Source organism: Corvus hawaiiensis, chromosome 3 (genome assembly GCF_020740725.1).
Source record: "Corvus hawaiiensis isolate bCorHaw1 chromosome 3, bCorHaw1.pri.cur, whole genome shotgun sequence".
Taxonomy (NCBI): domain Eukaryota; kingdom Metazoa; phylum Chordata; class Aves; order Passeriformes; family Corvidae; genus Corvus; species Corvus hawaiiensis.
Window position 1 is genome coordinate 3,762,606 of NC_063215.1, and position 21,118 is coordinate 3,783,723.

The window sequence follows — 21,118 nt, forward strand, 5'->3', positions numbered from 1 at the left end:
GAGGGCTCAGGCGGCGGCGCCTGCGCGGGGCCATCGCGGCGCTCCGCGAAGTTCCGCGGGGCCCGGGGAAGTTTGGGCTCGGCTCGGCTCGGCCCCGGCCATGGCCTTCCGCCGGCGGGCCAAGAGCCACCCGCTCTTCAGCCAGGAATTCCTCATCCACAACCACGCCGACATCGGCTTCTGCCTGGTGCTCAGCGTCCTCATCGCCCTCATGTTCGAGGTGAGACCCCCCCCCGCCATCGCCCCCCCGCCGGGACCGGCTGGCTGTGTGTCCCCACCCCGTGGACGCGGTGACCACCGCCTTGCCCTGCATAGGGTGTCCCCCCTGGGGCTGTCTCGGCTCGGGGGGGCCGCACCCGGGCCGGTGCCCCCATCCCGCACGGGGAGGGGGCTGTGGGGTGCGGGACTCCTCGGTCTGGGGGTCAAAGTGCCGCCCCATTCATTCCCCATCTCTCACCCACCGCCCCAGAGGTTCCCCACATTCCCACGGGGACCCAGCCTGGTGCTGGCTTTGGGGGTGGCACATCCTTCTCCCCCCGCTCCAGCTCTGCCGGGGGTCTCTGGCTGGGGAAGGGGGAGCACAGGGGGTGTCAAGCCCCCTGCCCCAAACCCACCGCAGCTGCCGGGGTGTCCCAAGCACTGAGGGGCACATCAGCCCCACGCAGCGAGAAGCCAAGCCTTGTCTGATATTCCCAGCTCTTGGAAATGGAAAGAATATTTTTTTTTGGGCCTTTTTTTCCGCCTTTTTTTTCCTTTAACAATAGCCCTTTTCCAGGTGTTTTCTCCGCAGCCCGCTGACCCCGCGCCGTGGGACGAGCACCGGCGGCTGCTGGGCCTGGGGCAGGCGCTCCCCGGCCTTTCCCCACCCCGGCCATCCCGCTGTGCTGCGGGCCATGGGAAGGCATCCCTGCTCCTCCACGGGATACCTTCACCCTGCCGGGGTGGCCGCAGACCCCCGCAAGGCCGCTGTCCCACCACCGCCATGCCGGGAACGCCGCTCTCTCCCGCTGCTCCGGCTGCTTCCCTCTCCGCCTGCTTTCCCTTTCCGTGCGGCTTCGCTTGGCTCCGGGCATCCCACGCCGAGGCACCGGGCCGTGGTCAGCGGCACCGCCGGCTGGGACCCCCCCGCCTCCCCCGCTGAACCCTCCCCTTCGGCAGTGCCACGTTTCAAAGCAAATCCGGATGGGAAAGGGGTGGCCGGGGGGCCTGGCGAGGGAGGAAAGGCTCCTTCTGGAGCAAATCGCAGCAGGAGGAAATCCATTTCCTTAATTTCTCCCCGCTGGAACCCCCTGCTTTTCTATCCCCCTCTTTTTTTACTACGAACTCATTGAATGAACGAGTCTCTTCCAGCGCTCGAACCCCTTTCAATGTCCTTGTGTATGTATATATGTATTTATTTAAGGGTTTCAAAACCGACCCAGGAGGGCCAGCTGTATTTCAAAGCCACATGCAAATGCTGCAAAGTTGGGCTGCAAGTTTTGTATTCGTACTTTAAAAAGAAAATGCCACAGAGGTTGCATCTCTCTCTCAGGGTTTCTCCCTGCAGATGGTTTTGTATGTTGGAAGCCCCGTCCTGGAGAGGTGGTACCTGGGCTTGCTGCTGTGGTGCTTTAGGTTGATACGGTGCTGTGAGATTTTGAAACGTGATGAACGCCCCTGTGGAGGTGGCAGCAGGGAGGGGTTTGTGGTGTTTCTGGGTTTTTTAAATGTCTTTTAATTAAATCTCCCTCGGATGCTGAAGGCAGCAGTTTGCTGCTCTCCCAGCAGACCTCAGGGAGACAATGCTTGCCATGCCAGGGTGGCTTCCAATGCTCCCTGTGCCCAGCAGCATCATCCCTGCCTTCCCCTTGGCATGGGGTTTGGGACAGCTCTTGCTCCTTGTGTGTATTGTGGTTTATTTTTATTTTATTATTACTTTTATTCCTTCTGCTTTCTTTTCCCTTGGAGGAGAAATCAGGCTCTGCTCTTGCCCAGCCCTCCAACCCTTCTGTGCCTGTTTGTGCCACCTGTGTTGTGAGTTTTCGTGGCAGCTGAGATTCCTTGCCATGGTGAGGAGTACCTGTCACTGTCCCTTCTCCTGGCATCCCTGCTTCCCACCCTGAAGCCGGGCTTCCACCTTCCCCAGTGCCTGTGGCCACAGCCAAGCTCAGGCTCAGCGGAAAAGGCCGAATCCTGCTCACAATAGGCCGTTTCCTGCAGGGAAGGTTTTCTTGGGAAGACACAAATAAGGTTTTTAACCTTTTCCCAGGCATCCCTCAGGAGCTGAGTGCTTCCTTGCTCTGGCACCCTGCTCGGGGTGATGCTGGGGGCTGCCATGGGTCTCCCGCTCCCCAAGCACAGCACAAGCTACACCTTGAGCATCTTTTTGGGTGCACAACCTTTCCCCGTCCAAATGGGTTCACCAAGCTGGTAATTCCTCTGTGGCAGGGAGCAGGTACTGGTCATGATGGGATTTGGTGGCATGAGGCTGCTCCTTGGTGTTACAGGTGTGTTGGATTTGATTATTCCAGTGCTGTGTGTGTTTTTGAGGATCATTGAGTTATGCAGAGAGGGAAGCCCCAGGCTTGGAGGGAGTTTCCCCAAAAAGACCTGTCCTGAGCTGGGCACTACAAAGTGTTTTTCCTTCCCGGCCAGCCTAAGCCTTCAGGGAAAACACACCTGGTGTGCATCTGCCTGGTGCCAGAGGGGGATTTTGCCACGTGTGCGTGGTTGCTGGAGCCCAGAAAGAAAAACCTCCCCCTTTTTTTTTTGGTGAAAAACTATTTTGAGTAAGTCTGTACAGAAACACGAAACAGGTGCTTCCTATCCTCATGCAGAAATCACTTTGCATATCTTTTTCCACCCTGCTTTGCAGAAAAATGAAGCCAAGACCAGACTGGGTTTAACCTGTGTCCCACCAGGGGTGGCTCCTGTGAGCGGTGTCGGGTCGAGTTTGGGGGAGACTTTGCTGATTTTGGAGAAGCTTCTATGTTAGATGGGGGCTGCTATCGTAATCTCTGAGGTGGGGAAACTGACGCTCAGTCTTATGTGTGGGGTGATGAAATAAAGTTATAAACTATTGTTTTAAAAGTGGTTCCATGGCCTTGCTGGGCTTCCCCCTGTGTGCAGATCGTGGGTCGTGAGTCACGGGCTCCCAAACTCTGGGTTGTGACACTGTCAGAAGAAGGCGGCTGACGAATGAGCTGCTATTTCCAGGCTTCCTGCTAAATATACTTTCCCCTTCCCGGTCCCCTCCGTAGTACTCTAAAAATTAAGGCCTTCCCGTTGTTAATGAGGGAAAACAAAATGCGTTCCTGCCTCCCCTGATCTTTGCCAGATGTGGGAACTGAGGCACGTGGGCGGCGTAAGGGCTGAGTAGCGGGGGAAGAAGGGAAAACGGGGGAAAAAAAAGCAGTATTTAGGTTTACTTTTAAAAGGGGATAAACAGGAGGGGGGGTGAGGCAGTAGAAATCATGTGCTGGGGGATGAGTTTGTCTGTGGGGGCAGAGGGGCTGCACCGCCCTTGGGAAGGGCTTTTTGTCAAAGCCAGATGTTGACTTTGAAAGGCTTTGGTCCAAAGTTTGGGCTTCAGTTTACATACAGGGCCTGTGTCAATCCATGCTGTGGATCAGCAAGTTTGTCTTTCAATAAACTCTGTCTGGTGGGGGAAAAAGAAACCCAAAGTTGTGAGAAAAGCCTTTGGACAGCATTTTGTCTGTAATTAGTTTGAGTTGTTTTTCAAGCTCTGGAAATATTTTCCCAGCTCTGACTGCAGGAACTCCCCCAGCCTCCCCTGCCAGAGTTTTGGAGCTGCTTCCTGCCTCCAGAGTAGCTTTAACTCAAGCAGGACCATGGGGATGGTGGTGTGCCTGGGGGCCCCTGGCTGGGGTGAAGACAAATCCTGCTGGGATGAGGCTTTGGAGAAGGGAAGTGAGTTTCAGAGAATCCTGGAAGGGTGTAGGTTGGAAAGGACCTTAAAACTCATCTCATTCCAACCCTCTGCCATGGGCAGGGACACCTTCCACTAGACCAGATTGCTCAGAGCCCTGTCCAACCTGGCCTTGAACACTTCCAGGGATGGGGAGTCCACAGCCAATCTGGGCCAGCTGCTCCTAGAGTTCACAGAGTGTCCTGGGGAACGATGCTCAAAACTTATCCCTCATTCCTGAAAATATTAATGTTTGAGAGTTGCAGTGGGTAGATTTTGGGAGAGGTGCTAAACTGCCTGGATGCGTGTGCTTAGACACCTTTTTAAAAGCCACCTGCATGTCTGCACAAGTGGAGTTGGGATTTTGATGTGGAGCATTTCATGGCAGGGAATAAAGAGCATCTTCTAAATTTCTGGATGGGGCTCAGAGCTCCCTGGTCTGTGAAAGGTGTCCCTTCCCATGTCAGGGGGTTGGAACATGATCTTTAAGGTCCCTTCCAACCCAAACCATTCTGGGATTCTAAAAAAGGATAGGGGGAGCTTTGCTGCTCTGCATTAGGCAGCAATCTCCAGGCTAGTCAGGGTGTGGATTTTTCCAATCACCACATTATCAGGAAGTAAATGCCTGGTGGGAGATAGTGAATGTTGGTAGTGCTGGGATTGCTTGGCTTTATCTATTGCTCTGCCACCCAGGGCTGCAAGGTGGATGTGCTGATTTGATTTCTGGTCATGAGAAGCAGCCTCATCCCTGTCCTGGCTGATCCAGGCATCTCAGGAAACTCTGGTCTTGGTGGACACGTTGAGTTTTGCCTCTTCACCATCCATCTGCACTTTGGTCTGTGAGTTAGTGGCTTTAACCACCAGAAACCCACTTGGCTGCTGAGGATGTGGTTTCTTCTTCATGGTTGTAGAGAGCTATCAGGACAACTGCTTCCCAGATTTCCCTGGTTCGGCCACACAGAATCATCAAATCGTTAATGCAGGGAAAGCCCTCCAAGGTCATCAAGTCCAACCAATCCCCCAGCACTGCCAAGGCCACCACTGCCCCATGCTCCAGGTGCCACATCCCTCATGTAAGGCAGGATGAGGCTGGGATGAGGAACATCTCCCTCTGCGTGGAGGTGCTCTTAATGCAGGTCAGAGAGTGAATGAGAAATAAATCCACAGCCTTTGCTACATGGTCCCTGCTCTGTGTGTCCCATGGAGACAAATCCTTCTCCCACCCTCTAAAAAGTTGTGCCAGGAGAGGGTTAGGTTGGATGCGAGGAATAATTTCTTTGTTGAAAAGGCATTGGAACAGGCTGCCCAGGGAAGTGATGGAGTCACCGGACCGGGAAGTGTTCAGAAATTGTGTAGCCTGCCCTTGCAGACATGGTTTTGTGGTGAGCTTGGCAGTGCTGGGGGAATGGTTGGACTTTGTGATCTTAGAGGGCATTTCCAACCTAAATTATTCGGTGATTCCATGAATTCTGCCCCTGCCAGCAGCAGTTTAGCGGCAGCTCTGGCTTTACTCGCTGCCCTGCAGGGCAGAAGCATGCCCAGCACTTCCTTTCCCATACCAGCATCTTGTTTCAGAGCAAACAGGCAGCGAGTCTTGTGCCTCTGAATAATCCTCACATTGCTCTTCTCACTCTGAACTTCTGCTTTCCCTGGCTGCCTGTGAAATGCTCAAGGCAGGCTCTAAGGAGTTTTGCCATCCCTGGTGCTCATCCCTATTTCCCAAGCCAAGGAAACTTGGTTTTTGCCTTGCAGGGGAGCTGGAGGTGGCATTGCTGGAGATCGTGGCTCAGGTGTTCCCTGTTTTCCAGGAGGCTTAAACTGCTCATTCTGTCTACTCAGGGCTGCATAGCAATGGGTGCTGATGTGGTGGAAGGGATATTGGGAGGGTTATGGGGGATTTTGGAGCCTGATGTTCACTTGGTGGAGCTCAGCTGTGACTTCATTCGAGTCACCTGTCCCTCTGTGCCCACCGGTAAAGGGTTGTGCTGTGAGCAATGGTCAGTCTGATCACTTCCCAACTGGTTGCAGGAGGCAGAAATGCCTTTGGTGTCTGAGAGGAGACTTTCCCTCTGTGTAGGTTCTGTGGGATGGGAAGGATGCCAGGAGTTCAAGTTTTGCCACGGTGGCGTTAGTGAGTGGCTGCAGGTGTGTGCCTGACCTCCCCATCTGTCCCATGGAGCAGAGAGGCTGTTTGTCCGTGGAAATCAGTCTGTCAGGAGCCTGCCTGCATCCAGGGGGTTACATCTTTGGCTGTTCAAATATTTCACTCAGACTTTAGGAAACAACCTGCTGCCCCTCTGTAAGGAGGGGTGGAGAGGTGCTGAGGTGGCTGCAAAGCTGCTGGTGGTTCTTCAGCCCTGCTTCAGGAAGCAAAGGGACGTGTGGATATGAGACAAAGCATTGCTTGATGCTGGATTGGATGGAGGAACCTTCCTACCAGGCCCTCTGGGAAAGAAGATAAGGAGAATCTATGGAAACTGTGTTGGGGCTGAGCTCTGTGTGGGCATTGCTCCCCACCCTGGGACACTCCAGAGTAATTTCCTTGGACTCACAGCTCTGGCCTGTGTCCTCTCCAGCAGGTTAGGACGCTTCACCTGGAGTTGATGTCTTGTTCCCAGCTGTTTACAGCAATGGATGTCAGCCAGGTGCTCGGGGAGCTGTAAATCCATCAGTGCCTGCAGCTGTTGGCACATCCATGCCATAACCACCCATCTCTGCAGCATCACAGCTACCACTGGCTCCATGCCTTTGTTTCGTGCCCTGTGCCAGCCTGTGGCAAGGTTTGGTTGTAAACTCCAAGTCCTGGATGTGCTCTGGGATGAAGCAACTTGGCTTTCCCAGCCAGCAAGGTCTGTAGGAGCCAGAAGTGTCTCCCTCAGCCAGCTTGAGGCCAGGTGATGCACTTTTTCCATTCCCACCCCAAGCTCTGCCCGTGGTCTCCATCTCCTGCATCTACTCCTCCACAAACAGAGCACAACATGTGGGATTTCCTTTTTTATTCCTTTCTTTTTTTTTTTTTTTTAAGTGGAAAAAGCAATGAAATCCCCAAACATCACGAAAACACGCTGTGGAGTTTGCTGTCCCCGAGCCGGGGCTGCCTGCGCCGGTTGCTCAATGCTGGTGGTAACAGGATGGGAACGCTTGGCAAAGTCCCCCTGTCTCCCCCACAAGCTGTGGAGCAATTTCCAGCTGGGATTTTTAATACCCTGCAGCTCTGAAGCAGTGGCAGCCATGTCTGTGTGAAATGCAGCTCGTCCCCATTGGCATTCGACGGGCACAGGATTTTTTGGGGCTGGTTGTGTTTTAGGGTGGGTGCTTGTGAAGCATTGGAGGGTTGGCTGGGAGCCAGTGGAAAGGGAAAATCTGGTGACCAGTGTGGGGTTGGATGGGATGAAGGCATGTTTGGTGTCGGATGTCTGTGCACTGGGTTTTGCTGTGGCCCCAGCTCGAGGGTGCTTTGGTCATGGAGGTGCAGTTTTGGGGCATCCTGTGGGGTGGATACTCTGCCCCATTCCCACAAAGCCTCCTGCTTTGCTGCAGGGGAGGGTCATTCCTTTGAAATAAGTGCAATTTAGTCACTGGCCACCTCTCTGGCTGCCACGGGCAGGACCTGAGGGAATGGCTGGAGCTGTGTCAGGGCAGGTTTAGGCTGAATATTAAGAAAAGGTTCTTCCCCCAGAGAGTGGCTGGGCACTGAACAGGCTCCCCAGGGAATGGTCATGGCCCCAGGCCTGACAGAGCTCAAGAAGGGTTTTGACCATGCTCTCAGGCACAGGCTGAGATTGTTGGGGTGTCTTGTGCAGGGCCAGGAGTTGGACTTCAGTGATCCTTTTGGGTCCCTTCCAACTCAGGATATTCCGTGATTTTATTCTATGATTGAATAAACGAAGAGTAAGCATCACAGCCCTGGGTTTCAGGTGTCCTGATGTCTCATCCCAGGCTTTTTTTTCTCCTTTTGGACGTGCATCTGGGGCTTTGTGGGAGACCAGTGCAAGGTTCAGTGTTTCTGCAAGTGAAGCTGGTGCTGGCACATCTCCCTGGATGATTTGCCTTTCCCATTGTGGTTGGAAAAAAATAAATGGGTCCAGAGGAATGGACTTAACAACTGATTTGCTTTTTCTGCCTTCTGTGTGTCTTTGACAGGTCACAGCCAAGACTGCCTTTCTGTTCATCTTACCTCAGTATAATGTCAGTGTGCCTACAGCAGGTGAGAGATGCCTCTGCTCCACATATCCCCAGGGGAAGTTGAGTCTGGTCTGCCCCAAATCCTCACTGGCATCTGGCCTGGGCTCACCTTCTGCTGATTGACTGCCCAGGACCTTGTCTGGTACTAAAGGAGATGTCAAAAATAAGGTATTTTGGGAAGAAGCAAAGTTTGAGTGGCTCAGAGCACTCTGGTCACGTCTGTCAGCCCTCATGCTGCCAGAGTTGGAAAGAAACGCTTTCCAGGGAGTTCAGGGGCTTCCAACTCTCTCTCTCTGCCATGGCCAGGCCACTCAGTGCTCCCTGCAGGGTGAGGATCCTGCTCCAGGCCTGCTCAGGCAGGATCCGTGTGATTGCCTGTCTGGAGCAGTTTCTTGTTGCCCTGAGGAGCAGCAGAGATTTACCTCTTTGCCAAGCAGCAGGGGCTGGACATGTCATCCCTGTCCTGCTAATTTTTGGGGATGACACCTGGAGGGGAGGGTGTGGAGATGCAGGTGGTGCACAGCATCCCTGCTCCAGGCAGGTTCAGATTCACAGGGAGTAATTCCAGGCGGTTCTGAGCTGGTGTAGCTCGGAACCAAACAGCCCAGAAGAGGTGTCCCAGCTTCCAGCCTGGAAGCTCAGCCCCTGCTCCTATTTTGGCTGCTGGTTGCTGCCTTCCTGGCTCAGAGCCCCTCTGGATCTGGCAGGGATCTGGGCACTGGCATGGAGACAGCAGGAGGTGGTTTGGGTAAAGCCCTGGGTTCGGGATGAGCCAAACGCCTGGGGCACAGAGCCTGGCCTGGTGGCAGAAAACTGCAGTTAATTGGGAGTGTTTGAGCAATCATCCACAGAAGGAGCAGGATGTTGGGCTTAGTGGAGCTACAGCGAGGCAGACATGTGGAAGATAAAAGCTCTGCCCTTAAAAGCTTTGAATGTTATGGCTGAAGGAATCATCCAGACTCCAGATTAAATTGTGGTCCCTGCTCCCCTGTGGCACAGTCCAGACAACTTCTGCTGCTGGTTTTTAAGGGATTTATTCTTTCTTGGTACCAGAAATCTCAGGGGGCACAGAAACACCTCCCCAGGACCAGGTATTGGGGTATCAATATAGGGCACAGGCTAGTGGGGAGAGAGACCTTGGTGTGCAGCAGCTTGTTGGGAGGAACCTAAATTTTTCCAAGGCTTTTCCGTGTCTCCCACAGCTCCTGCTAGAGCTTCTGAGGTGCCCTGGAGAGAGGAGGCAGAGCCATTGCATGTGTAAATGATACTATTTTCTTTGGCCTGGCAGTTCTGTCTTTTACCTTGCTCTGGGATACAGGCACCATTTTTACCTCCGGGTCTGCACAGCACTGGGGGCTCCTAAGGACAGAGTGTTTTCATATCCTTGTGCCAGGTGTCTTCGTAAATCCTGTTCAGATCTTAGAAATCTGGAATGAAGCTTTGTTTAGGGTAAAAAGGGCTGGTGACAGAGCAGTCTCTTCCCAGCATCGATCTCAGGAGAGAATGGACTGGATCGGGGTGAGGGGGAGCAGCAGCCAGGGGTGGGCTGAGCTTCGTGTGAGGATACTTCCTGCAGCATTCCCAACTCTGCTTCTTCCCATAAGCTGCAGGGCTGCAAATAGTCACCTAAATGCAGATGATGTCTGGGGTATTTTGGGTGCTGTTGGGTCTCCTGTTGCTCCAGAAGAGCACAGCCTCCCGTGGGTCCTATTTCTCATCCACCAGCCCTGTGCTGCTGCCTCAGATCTTTGAATAGCACAAGGCATCTGCATTTAGGCAGCTGAATCCCGCTCCAGCAGTTTCCACGGAGGAGTGGGAGATCATGAAGGAATGGTGAATCCTAACTGAGGGGGTGGAAATCCCATCCCAAGCCCTGATGTTCCTAGTGGGGCATCCCTGATCTTGTCACCTGCTTCAGCCTCCCAGCTCTTCATCCCTCCAGGTGATAAATTCCCATCTCCACAGCCGAGCTGTCCCCAGTGGCAGGGGGAAGCTTTAAGTGTCCCCAGTGTCCCCTCCCTTGAGGTACACACCCATGTTAAAGGGGAAACCACCCACCTCTGCCATGAGCTAACCCCGGGTAGAGCCCTTTTTCCCAGCCACTGGCATAGTCATGACCCCTCTCTGGTGTCCCCATCCAAGCTGCTCCCCACTAAGCCCTTACCTGGAAATCCTTTGGGCCATGGGGCTCTGACCCACCCTTTGGTCTCTTTGCAGATGGGGAGCTGGTCCAGTATCACTATGGGCTGAAGGATCTGGTCACCATCCTCTTCTACATCTTCATCGCCATCATCCTGCACGCGGTGGTGCAGGAGTATGCCCTGGACGTGAGCGCCATTCCCTGTCTTGTGTCCTCATATTACCTCAAATCCCTCAAATCCCATGGAGGGAGGTGGTCCTGCTGCAGTTAAATGCTGTTCTGGGGGTGGTCTGGTGGTTAAGGTGGTGATGGGTGAGCCTTCATCTCTGGAGGCTGCTTGGGATGAGGAGGATGAGGATGAGGAGAGTTGATGGTGGCTCATGTTTTCTTGTTCTTTCTCTCTCCCTCTGCTCCTTCCCAGAAAATCAACAGGCGTCTGCATCTCTCCAAGGTCAAACACAGCAAGTTCAATGAGTCAGGGCAGCTGGTTGCCTTCCACCTCACCTCTGTCATCTGGTGCTTGTACGTCGTGGTGACGGTAAGGCATCGGGCTGGCCGGGATTTGGGTTCCCAGAGGGGAATTGTGGCTTCTGGAGCACAAAATCCCACTGGCAGCAGAGTCCCCAGCCAGCCCCTGGGCCAAAACAGGCACATTTCAGTCAGTTTAGCTTTCAGCTGTGATGGATCTTTGCAGCCACTGAGTGAGGGCAGTTTTGGGAGATGCTTCTCCTGTATTGTACAAAGCACAGGCAGATGGGCTGTGAATTATTTTCAGAGCTGGGCCCCAGAAATCCTGTCTGGCCCCATCATCTCCATCCTCTGCTCCAGGACCTGTTGCCTTTCTCAGCTTCTTATTTTCTTCCTTATTTCCTTCAGTGCCTTGAGGTTTTGGGGTCCCTTTTGCAGGGTCGTGAGGCTAATGGGCAGAATTTTGGGATCACTCCTTGTGGTTCCTTCCTTTGCAAGCTGATGGTGAGGGAGTCTTTGAAAACAGGGAAACCACGCTGTTCCTTGGGAATGTGTCAACCCAAAGAATTCAGAGGGAAAACTCATTTTGGGGAAGAAGGGGGAGGGAAGAACAGGGGGTGTGGGAGAGATCTGACTATTCTGGCAGTGTGAAGTGATGATGATGCTCTGCTACCTGCAGCCATTGGGGTCTGGCTGTGGTCTCCAGTGGCTCTGGGGAAGGATCTTTGGGGACAGATCCCCACTGTTTGGAGGGTCCTGCCAGTCTCCCTTAGGGAACCACTTTTCCATTCAAGGCCAGCATTTTTAGAGATTTGCTGGCACTGCCTCTGCCCCATAGGGCTCTGAGGAAGGAAACTGGCAGAATTGTTTATGCTGCTGCTTTTGGGCTCCCCTTGCCCAGTGCCAGACCTGTCCCTCAGCAGCTGCTGGGCTGGAGCCTGCTGTGCAGCCCACGGTGCTGTGATGTGCTCCCCAAACACCCCAGTGAGCAGAGCAGGTCACCCTTGTGCTTCCCTGGCCTTCCCCAGCCAAAAAAAAAGGGCTTGAGACAGACAGGGAATGGGTGATGGTGACTGGGCAGGACAAATTTCCCATGCCAGCATCTCCTTGCAAAGCCCAGGGCAGCATCCTTGTGGCAGGGGTGAGAAGGGAGTCCCACCCTGTAAAGCAAGAGGTGGAAAATGAAACTATCCAATTCGTATCCAGCTATTTTTGTTGGTGTTTTCTGTTCCTCTTTCTCTTCAGAAGCACTTCTGGTTGCTGAAGTGCTACTGGGGTTGGAAATGCCAGTGCGGAGGAAGCCTCCGGACCATGCACACGGCCGCTTGAGCCGTGCCACAGGAATCTCACTCCTACACCTCGAGAGCATTCCAAACCCCAGAATATCCTCTCCTGAACTTGGGACCCTCTGTGCAACTGAGCAAGCAGCCTTCAGCCCCCAAACAAGGGGCCTGGTGAAATTTTAGAAGGGTGCTAGAGACCTACAAATGCAGAGCTCAGCCTTGGCCCTCACGGGGAACGTGTTTTTTTCTGCAGGCTGTGACGAGACTCGGGTGTCATCCCCCGTTCCTCGTTTCACTGTACCATCAGCCCACCCTCTCAGAACCTGTTCTGTTTTGCTGAAGCTTTGCCTCTCTTCTCTTTTTCAGGAAGGATACATTTCAAACCCCCGGAGTCTGTGGGAAAACTACCCGCATGTTTATCTGCCGTAAGCACTCGTGAGGGCATTTTGTTCTGGGGCTGGCCCCTTCCTTCCTCTCCACAGTTTTGCCTGCTGGGAGTGGGGTGCTGACAGCACAGCACCCTCTGCATGCACCCTGCTGCAAGGATGCTGCAGTGAGACTATGGGGAAGGGGGGAATATCTCATTTGTGAGCCCGGGGAGGGTGTTCCGGAGGGTTTCCTTCATGAGGAAGGCCCGGTGGGCTTGGTTACTCATCCTGGCTGTTTCCTGCAGCACCTTGGGAAAGTCTCTTTGCTGTTAATTTTTCGCAGCAGAAATGTAGTGGGGGGTGATCCTCCCTCCCTTCTTGGGTTTTTACAAAAGTGAGGTTTTCTGAGAGCACAAGCATCTGGATAAACTCCATGTGCAGCTCTCTCAGCTCAACAAATAACTTCAGCCCACAAATGATTTCTCCTAAATCCCGTGGCTCCAAACAGTGGAGGGATTGCCCAGTGCTGCCCTGGCACTCGGGTTCTTGGGGTCCTGCCATGGCCTGGGCTGGCTCACGTGGCTCCTCCCTGCATTTCAGGTACCAGGTGAAGTTTTTCTACCTGTGCCAGCTGGCGTACTGGCTGCACGCCCTGCCCGAGCTCTACTTCCAGAAAGTCCGCAAGGTGAGAGCCAGGTGGAGGTTTTAGGAGAGGGTGCTCTGGGAGAGGGTGGGTGGAGAGGGCTGAGAGGTTGATTTGGCTTCTGTGCCCCTGCCAGGAGGAGATCCCCCGGCAGCTGCGCTGCATCGCGCTCTACCTGCTGCACATCGCCGGCGCCTACCTGCTCAAGTGAGTCACCTGCCTCAGCATCCCCTCCCACACCTGGGATGGGGCTGGGCAGCTCCTTCTGTACTGGCAGTCACCTGGGAATCCTCAGCGGGGTGAGGGGCTTAGAGGGAATAAATGGGATTGTTTCAGTGGAGAGCAGGTAGGCAGGTAGGTAGAATAAAGGGGGATGGTTTTAAACTGAAAGAGGAGAGATGTGGATATTGGGAAGAAATTCTTGCTTGTGAGGGTGGTGAGGCACTTGGCACAGGTTGCCCGGAGGGTTTCCTATCCCTGAAAGTGTCCAGGGCCAGGTTGGATGGGGTTTGGAGCAACCTGGGATAGTGGAAGATGTCCAGGGCAGGGGCTTGGAATGAGGTGATCTTTAAGGTCCTTTCCCACCCAACCCATTCTAAGATAAAAAGTGGAGCAACCTTCCCAGCCATAGGGTTTTGTGTTGGATACATCCCAGCTCCGCTGCTGTTTTGGGCTGTGTTGATGGTTTGGGGACAGGAATTTTGCCCATTGCAGTCCTATCCCCACTGCTGCAGAAAGGTCTGGCTTTGGGCTGGTGCTGCAGCTTGTGAACAGCAGCGCAGAGGCTGTAGCTGGGTTTGAAGGATGAAGGATGAAGGTTGACCAGCCCAGTGATGCTTTTTTCTTCCTCTTCCCTCCCAGCTTAACCCGCTTGGGGCTGATCCTCTTGCTGTTGCAGTACTTGGCTGAGTTCTTCTTCCACATGGCACGGCTGGTTTACTTCACGGACGAGAACAACGAGAAACTGTAAGCAGGGGAGCTGCCTGGGGCTCCTGTCTTCCTCCAGAGCCTGGGAGAGCCTGGATTTCTCTCTCACCTCCTGGGTCAGTGCTGGGGCTGTTCCTGCCCACACCTCTGCTTGCCCTCATGCAGGTTTAACGTCTGGGCCGTGGTGTTCGTGGTCACCAGGCTCTTCACCCTCACCTTGTACATCCTGGTCATCGGCTTCGGGCTGCCGCGGGTGGAGAGCCAGGCCCTGGACCCCGAGAGAGGGAACTTCTTCAGCTTCCTCTTCAACAATATTCTTTTCAGGTAGGAATGTCTGCTGTGTCTTCCTTGGCTGTGTTACCCCAGTGTGGGTTTTGCTGAGTTTGGAAATCATGGAATCCCAGAATGGCTTCTGTTGGAAGGGACCTTAAAGATCGTCTCGTCCCAACCCCTGCCGTGGACATGGATGCCATCGCTAGGCCAGGTTGCTCCAAGCTCCGTCCAAATGGGATCCAGGCAGTGGGGATCTGATTTTGGTTCCATTTAGGGAAGGTCTTAGTGAGTTGAAGGGGGTGTGAAGGAAGCAAGGAGGGGTTTAAAGGCTGCACAGAGCCACAAAGGAGGGGGAAAGCCAGGAAATAAAGTGTAAATCAAGTGAAATTATAAAGTGCAAGCCTATCTTGGAGAAAGGCTTGCAGGCTTTCCCTGTTGTGCCTGTAAGTGCATTTACCCAGATGCGGTGAAGGAAAAGGTATTTTCCCTTCTGCTTGGACATGTTTGGCTGCCCGTTGATGTGGGAAGCAGAGGGTGGGATGGGCTCCTCATGCCTTGCAGTCAAGACTGGGAGCCTTTCTCACCCTTGCAGCAGCTGTGGGTTCAGTTCAGAATTTGCTAGGCCTGGTCATTCCTAAGCTTTTTGAAGCCATGGACTGCTGGCACACCTGAGGGTTTGAGGGACTTTCTTAGCTCCCTTCCACCTTTTAGATGTACAGACCATCCGGGAACATCGTACCTTGACTGTGCCATGTTGTGGTTTGGGCAGTGCTGGTTGAGATGATCCTGTTCTTCCATTCCTGCCCTAAAGTTGAAAGACTCAATGAGGAACACCTGAGGGCTTTTTGGTGTGCAGGGAAAGGAAAGTGGCTGCTCTGGGCTCAGGCTTGGCAGAAAGGAGAGATGGTGGCTGGAAGGATGGCATCTGCCATGCAGGGGGACCTCGGCCACCAGCCCCGGTGAGGGGGGAAGGCTGGGCTGGGGGTGGCCTCGCTGCTGTGTTCTCAGCCTGCCTCTTCTCCGCCCCTGGCAGAATGAGTGTGCTGCTGTTGGTGTGCCTCTTCCAGGCCTCGGTGATGTGGCGCTTCATCCACTTCCAGCTGCGGCGCTGGAGGGAGTACTGGAACGAGCAGAGCAGTCGGAAGCGAGCCGCCGCCGGCACCAAGCAGCAAACCAAGCTGCTCAAGAGGGACTCGGGTGAGTGTTGCAAGGGTGGCACCGTGGAGGCATCAGTCCTGTGGTTCAGTGTCCTGATGTTGTTGGGGTTTCCCTGTGTCTGTGGGCCAGTCCTGAGAGAAAAAAGGGTTTGGCTTGTGCAAGGGACCAACTTTCTTTCTCCATAGAATCACAGAATGGTTTAGGTTGGAAAAGACCTCTGAGATCATGGGGTCCAGCCTTTGACCAGTCACCACCCAAGAGCACCAAGTGCCACATCCAGTCATTCCTTGGACACCTGCAGGGGTGGTGACTCCAAACCTCCCTGAGCAGCCCATTGCAAAGTTTAATCACCCTTTTTGTGAGAAAATTCCTTCTAATGTCCAATCTGAACCTCCCTCATGGCAGCTTGAGGCCATTTCCTCTTCTGTCCCTGTTCCCTGGGAGCAGAGCCCAACCTGGCTGCCCCCTCCTGTCACGGAGGTGAGGCAAGTGAGAAGGCCCCCCCTGAGCCTCCTTTTCTCCAGGTTAAACACCCCCAGCTCCCTCAGATGACCCTCTAGACCCCTCACAGCTCTGTTGCCATCCCCAGGTTACCATGAAAACGGAGTGGTGAAAGCGGAGAACGGAACCTCACCTCGCACCAAGAAGCTCAAGTCTCTGTAGAAGCCGAGGGTTGTCTCCTGGGGAGGAGGGCGAGATACCAGGACTGAGCAGCCCCTCCTCCTGCTCCTCAGGAGCAGCATCTTGAAAGGCTCGGAATCATCTTCCCAAGGTGTCTCTCGCTCTCCTCCCTTTCTTTCTTGCTCTCGTGAACCGTTTGCAATAAAACCAAAAAGGCCCCGTTCCCCTTCTCCCATCCCCCTCATAGGAACCTTTTCCAGCCCTCCTGGTTTTGCCTTCCTCTGTTTGGTTGTAAACCAATTTTTTTTTTTTTTTTTTTTTCCTATTTTAGTGTTCGGTTATTTTGGTTAATGGTTACAAATGTATCATAGATGGTTCCAAACAATCCTTTTTTCTCCTACAGCATGTTCCTCCCCTCTCTTCATGGTGCTTTCCCGAGTCCCTGGGACAGGGCCAGGACAGCTTGAAGGCACCAAATGTGTGTTATGGGATCAGGTTCCTGGGGGAGTGTGCTGGGGCTGTGAGATCTGAGGCTCAGGGGTGCTCTCAGGTGAGATGGGGCACACCTGGCCAGTGCTCAGCAGGATGGTGATGCTGCAAAGAGAGACCAGGGTCTGATGGAGGAAGCTCAACCCTGTCTTGTCTCATGGTGGACCTCTGGTTAACCTCTGGGGTTTTCTGAACCCTGGTTTTGAGAATTTTGGAGAGCTGGGCAACAGGGAAGGGGGAGAACTTCCCTCTTCATATGGAAGGTCCACCTCCCAGCCTTTGCTTGCCCCAGCTGGGTTTCTCTTGGCTGCCCCATGGTTGTTCTTGGGCCTCCCAGCCACAAGAGCTGAGCCCAGGGCTCTGCAGCTCTCAGTGTTTTGTTGTGGGGCAGCAGCATCCTCAGGTCCATGTGAATCCTTGAGTCCTGCCCCGCTCTGAGTGCTGGCCTGGCTCCTGTCAGCCCAGGCCCTTTGCCAGCTTGTCTGTGCCTCGTGGACCTGATGTTCTTGGGGCTCGTGACCACATCCAAGTGACAAACTGGCTGCTGCAAAGGGTTTTGGCATCAGTGGGTCTGTGCCCCTCGTGCTGTCACCTCAGCCTTCCTCGTCCCTTCCGTACCAGTCCAGCCGTGCCATCGGCAGCCACCAGCTTCACTCTTCGTTTCCAAAGGATACAGCGCTTGTATCCACCCAAGGTGCTATCAAATCCAGGGTTTCTTCCAAAAATCCTAGCCCCTTCATCCCTTTCTGAGCTGTGAACGAGATGACAGGGAAGGAAGGGGAAGGAGGCCGGGGCTGCAAGGAGCAGCTTGCATTTTAGGAAAAGCCTGGCTTGTGACGCGTAGCTGTTGGCGGATGGAGTTGTCTCAAATCTACCTCAGAGGCCATCTGTTGCTGCAGACCACTTTCCCCTCTTGCTCCTGCCTGCTGCCACCTCCACGTGCTGGCAGGAGATTTTGTGGAAAGCCAGATCCCACCGGCCTGATCCCTCGCTGACTCTGCTGGGGAACAGCATCTGCTTGGGGTTTTGTGGGTCAGTGCCATCTCACTGGGCTTCTTTTTGGGGTGCCACACTTCAGGCTAGGTTTGGCAGGTGAGCAGTAGTGGCACCTCTGTCCCCACACTGTCTTCTGGGGCGGTTCCTGAGCTGGGCTTTGCTGTTGGTGCCTCTTGTGCAGCAAAGTCGGCCGTAGCTTTAGTTCTGCTTCGCCACGGCAGGAACAGGGGACTCGTGGTGTGTTCCCTTGGCTGGGTGAGGAGAGGGACACCGAGCTGGGGGGAGCTGGGGTGCTCTTCCATGTGCAGTCCAGGACTGATCCTTGCTGTGCCCCCTGCTCAGCCCTTCAGGCAGCTGAACTCCGGCTCTCTCCGAGTGCAATTCCAGCTTGAGGCGGGTGCTGTTGTCCTTCGCGCCAGTCGTGTTTTGAGGAACGGGTGACAGTTGATTTTCTGCCCCTCTTTGAGTTGAGTTGGGTTTTTTCCCATTTATCTGAGTGTCTTTTGTCCTTTCCTCCCCCTCGTTGAGGAGGCGCTGGAGGGAGAAAACGTGCAGGGATATGAGGACAGTTGGTCAAATTGCACTTGTTCCTCAATCCCCACAAGGTCTGAGTGTCTGAGAGATACTGGCAGGAGAGGGCTTTCCCTTTTTTCAGGGGAGCTGGGGAAGGAGGCTGGAGCAGATCCCTTGGTGGTACCTTGCCATTGCTCCTTGTAGCCTGTGCCTGGAGGATAAATCACTTTTTGGCTCAGAGGCAGCAACAGGACCCGTGGTGCAGTGTGATCGGGGGGAAAAGAGCTTTATGTTGGGAAGACATGGAAAAGGTCTAGTGTGAGAGAGTTTTCCTTTCTCCTACCTCTTCCCATCCCCTGCCAGTGCCCTCCAGGACTGACTGCTGGCTGACACCTCCCCAGAGCCTCAGCCAGGCCTTTCCTTCTGCAGCACCGGTGCCTTGCAGCAGCCGAGCTGCTGACTCTGTTAACAGGTGACACATAGAGCCCCCCAAGAACCCGGCTGCTGAATGATTCCTCCTCCTGCCTGCTTGGCTTCAGGCAGCTTTTCCACTTGCACAATCCTGTCTCGTCGTACGGTAGCTGGTGATGCTTTGTATCCCAAGTGCCTTATGTTGTAGCCTCTGCACTACAGCAGTAGCTGAACGCTCTCCCTCGTTACTATGTCTGTACAACATATGCTACATTTACGTGTGTTTTTCGTTTACTTTTTGATAGAGCTACCAGGAGAAGGGACATTTGTTTTTGAAGCATTTCCATGTGCTCTTTTTATGGTTTTTTAAACCTATAGATGATGGGGCTTTTTTTTTTTTTTTGCCCTCCCTATATTTAGTCCTCAGAAATCCCCATCCTTCTGTTAGACCCAAACCTGGCAGGTTGGGTTTTTTTTGAGCTGAGCCTTTGTTGTGAGGTGATATCCACTGTCATCCTGGAGGTTTGCAATCCCCTCTCCATCAGAGGGGCTGCCATGGGCTCCTATCTCTGTGTTGTAATGCGAGCACAATCCCTGGGCTGCAAGCCCGCAGTAACTGCTCCTGTGTCCATGTCATTTCTCAGCAGATCCAGCCTTCTTTTCAGCCCAAAGAGCTTTTTCTTGGAGCATTTTCATTGCAAGCCCTTACTGGTCAGTCTGTCCTTGGCCACTCTGCCTATGAAATGCCGTGAGCTCACTTCCCCTTAGTGGATGCTCTTCCCATGCCCCATCTTGTCAAGCCCTGTGTCATCTGCAGAAAACACCATGGAATTGTTGGGTGAGGTTGGAAAACACCTCCAAACTCATCCAAGTCCAGCCTGTAATCCAACACCAAGATCCAGCCCTGAACAGGAGCTCTTGTCCACCACAGTGCAGAAAGTGATGGAGATTATCCCAAACTTCCAGTGGGACACGATTCCTTGCACCCTTTCCCACGGGCTTGAGGTGCTTTAGTAGTCTGCATCCATTATCCAACCTAAGGAGGTCAGGAATTAGTAGCCTGTGGTTTTTGGGGTGAAGTGTAGTGTTTTCCTGTCCTAGCCTAGAAGAGCTGTGAAATACCAGCACTTGGTTCTCTCTTGTCTTAGGTAGTTGGAGAATGGGCTTGGGAAGAGAAAGGGGTGGAGGAAGAACAGATGTAGCATTTCACATACAGTTTTTGAGTGACTATTACATTATGGGGCATTACAGTCGCGTTTTGTCTTCTTCTTGTTGTTGTTTAGGATTCTTCTTACTCATCATGTTTGGGTTAGCAGTAGCCAAGTTCCAGTCTCCTGTAGGTCCCCTTACCCTCAACTTACTGTTTTAAAAGGTATTTTTGATAGGCTTCCTGGTAGGAGGGAAGAGTGGCCACTCTGGGATGTCTCTTCCTTGCCTCCAAGGAAGACTCTGGAAGCTTGGAACCACCCTGCCTTGGCTGCAGTGCCTGGGGGTTTACAGCAGCCTCAGCCTCTTGCCTTTGGTAGATGGACCCCAAATTGTGTCAGCAGTGGATGGAGATGATGGGGGGTGGTTTGCAGCCTTCCAGGAAATTTCATGGGGCATGAAAGGTTGGTTTAGTACTTTTCATGCCCAGCAGTGAAGTATGATCCTCGTCCTCGGGGCTGCGTGTGGAGTTTTTCTGGGAAGAACGGCTGTTGGAAAAGCCAGGCAGAGGTGTGCAGTTTTTCCTCGAAAATGTTGAACTCAACTGATCAAACTTCAGCAAAGGAACTCGAGGAGAATTTCTGTTCTTCCATATTTATGCTTTAGTGCAAATTTCTTGATTTTGGAGGGGGTGGGGGGAATTAACAGTCTCTGGTATTTTTTCCCGGTTGTTTCATTCTTCTGTCACTTCAGTTTTTGTATGGATTTTGTTTGTTGTTGTTCGTTATTCAGTGACTTGTGATAAACTCAGCAGAAGTATTTTTCTGAAATAAATAAATAAAAGGCATAGATTCTTCCAGTGCTATTTCCACTGGTCCTTTATTATTGCTAAGCTGTGCATGTGGCAGGGACACCTTCCACTGTCCCAGCTTGCTCCAAGCCTCGTCCAGCCTGGCCTTGGACACTTCCAGGGATCCAGGGGCAGCCAGAGCTTCTCTGGGCAACCTGTGCCAGGGCCTCACCACCCTCACAGAGAAGGTTTTTTCCCCCACTATTCAATCTAAATCTACTCTCTTTCAGTTTGAAGCCATTCCCCCTTATCCTGTCACCCCAAACCCTTGCAGCTGGGGTTCATCTTCCCATATTTCCCATGTCCACAGCATGGGCAGCTGCTCCAGAGTTCATTATTTGTGGCTGCTTTCATCAGAGGGAGTGGAGGATAAGGGTATTTGCAGGAGATGATTTATCTGATGTGGTTTAGGCACATATTTTTGGTGAGCTATATTGTGTATTTTGTGCAGCTGGCTCCAGGCACACAACATCACTTGGCTGAGGGTTAGGGTACGGTTTTGTAGCCTGGGCAGAAAATAGTTTCTGACTTTCTACAGCTCCAGTAATTTCATCTGTAAGTTCTTGGTCTCTTGAAATCCGAGGTGGACCAGAGATCCCTGGAGTGATCCTTGGTCAGGGTGAGCAGCAGCAGAAAACAGGCCCAGAAGGGAAGAGCAGTGACCTTTCCACACAAAGGGAGACAGGAGGGAGCTGGCACGTGGAGACTCTCAGCTGTCTGAGGGGAAGTGGGAATTCACA

The 21,118-nt window shown here is 53.3% G+C and overlaps 1 protein-coding gene across 1 annotated transcript; it reads left to right on the plus strand.

Moving 5' to 3' along the window:
* TRAM2 (translocation associated membrane protein 2) lies at positions 1-20,387 on the plus strand. The gene is made up of 11 exons (XM_048297532.1): positions 1-220; positions 8,051-8,114; positions 10,310-10,419; positions 10,654-10,770; positions 12,350-12,408; positions 12,952-13,036; positions 13,131-13,201; positions 13,856-13,960; positions 14,087-14,245; positions 15,228-15,391; positions 15,942-20,387. Exons 1-11 carry the CDS (start codon positions 101-103, stop codon positions 16,013-16,015), a joined length of 1,128 nt encoding a protein of 375 aa, XP_048153489.1. The 5' UTR covers positions 1-100; the 3' UTR covers positions 16,016-20,387.
* The last annotated feature ends 731 nt before the right edge of the window (positions 20,388-21,118 follow it).

Coding starts and splice junctions, on each gene's coding strand:
- TRAM2 (XM_048297532.1), top strand. CDS start 101: ATGGCCTTCCGCCGGCGGGCCAAGAGCCACCCGCTCTTCAGCCAGGAA. Junction 8,115..10,309: donor TGTCAGTGTGCCTACAGCAG/GTGAGAGATGCC, acceptor GTCTCTTTGCAG/ATGGGGAGCTGGTCCAGTAT. Junction 14,246..15,227: donor TTCAACAATATTCTTTTCAG/GTAGGAATGTCT, acceptor CGCCCCTGGCAG/AATGAGTGTGCTGCTGTTGG.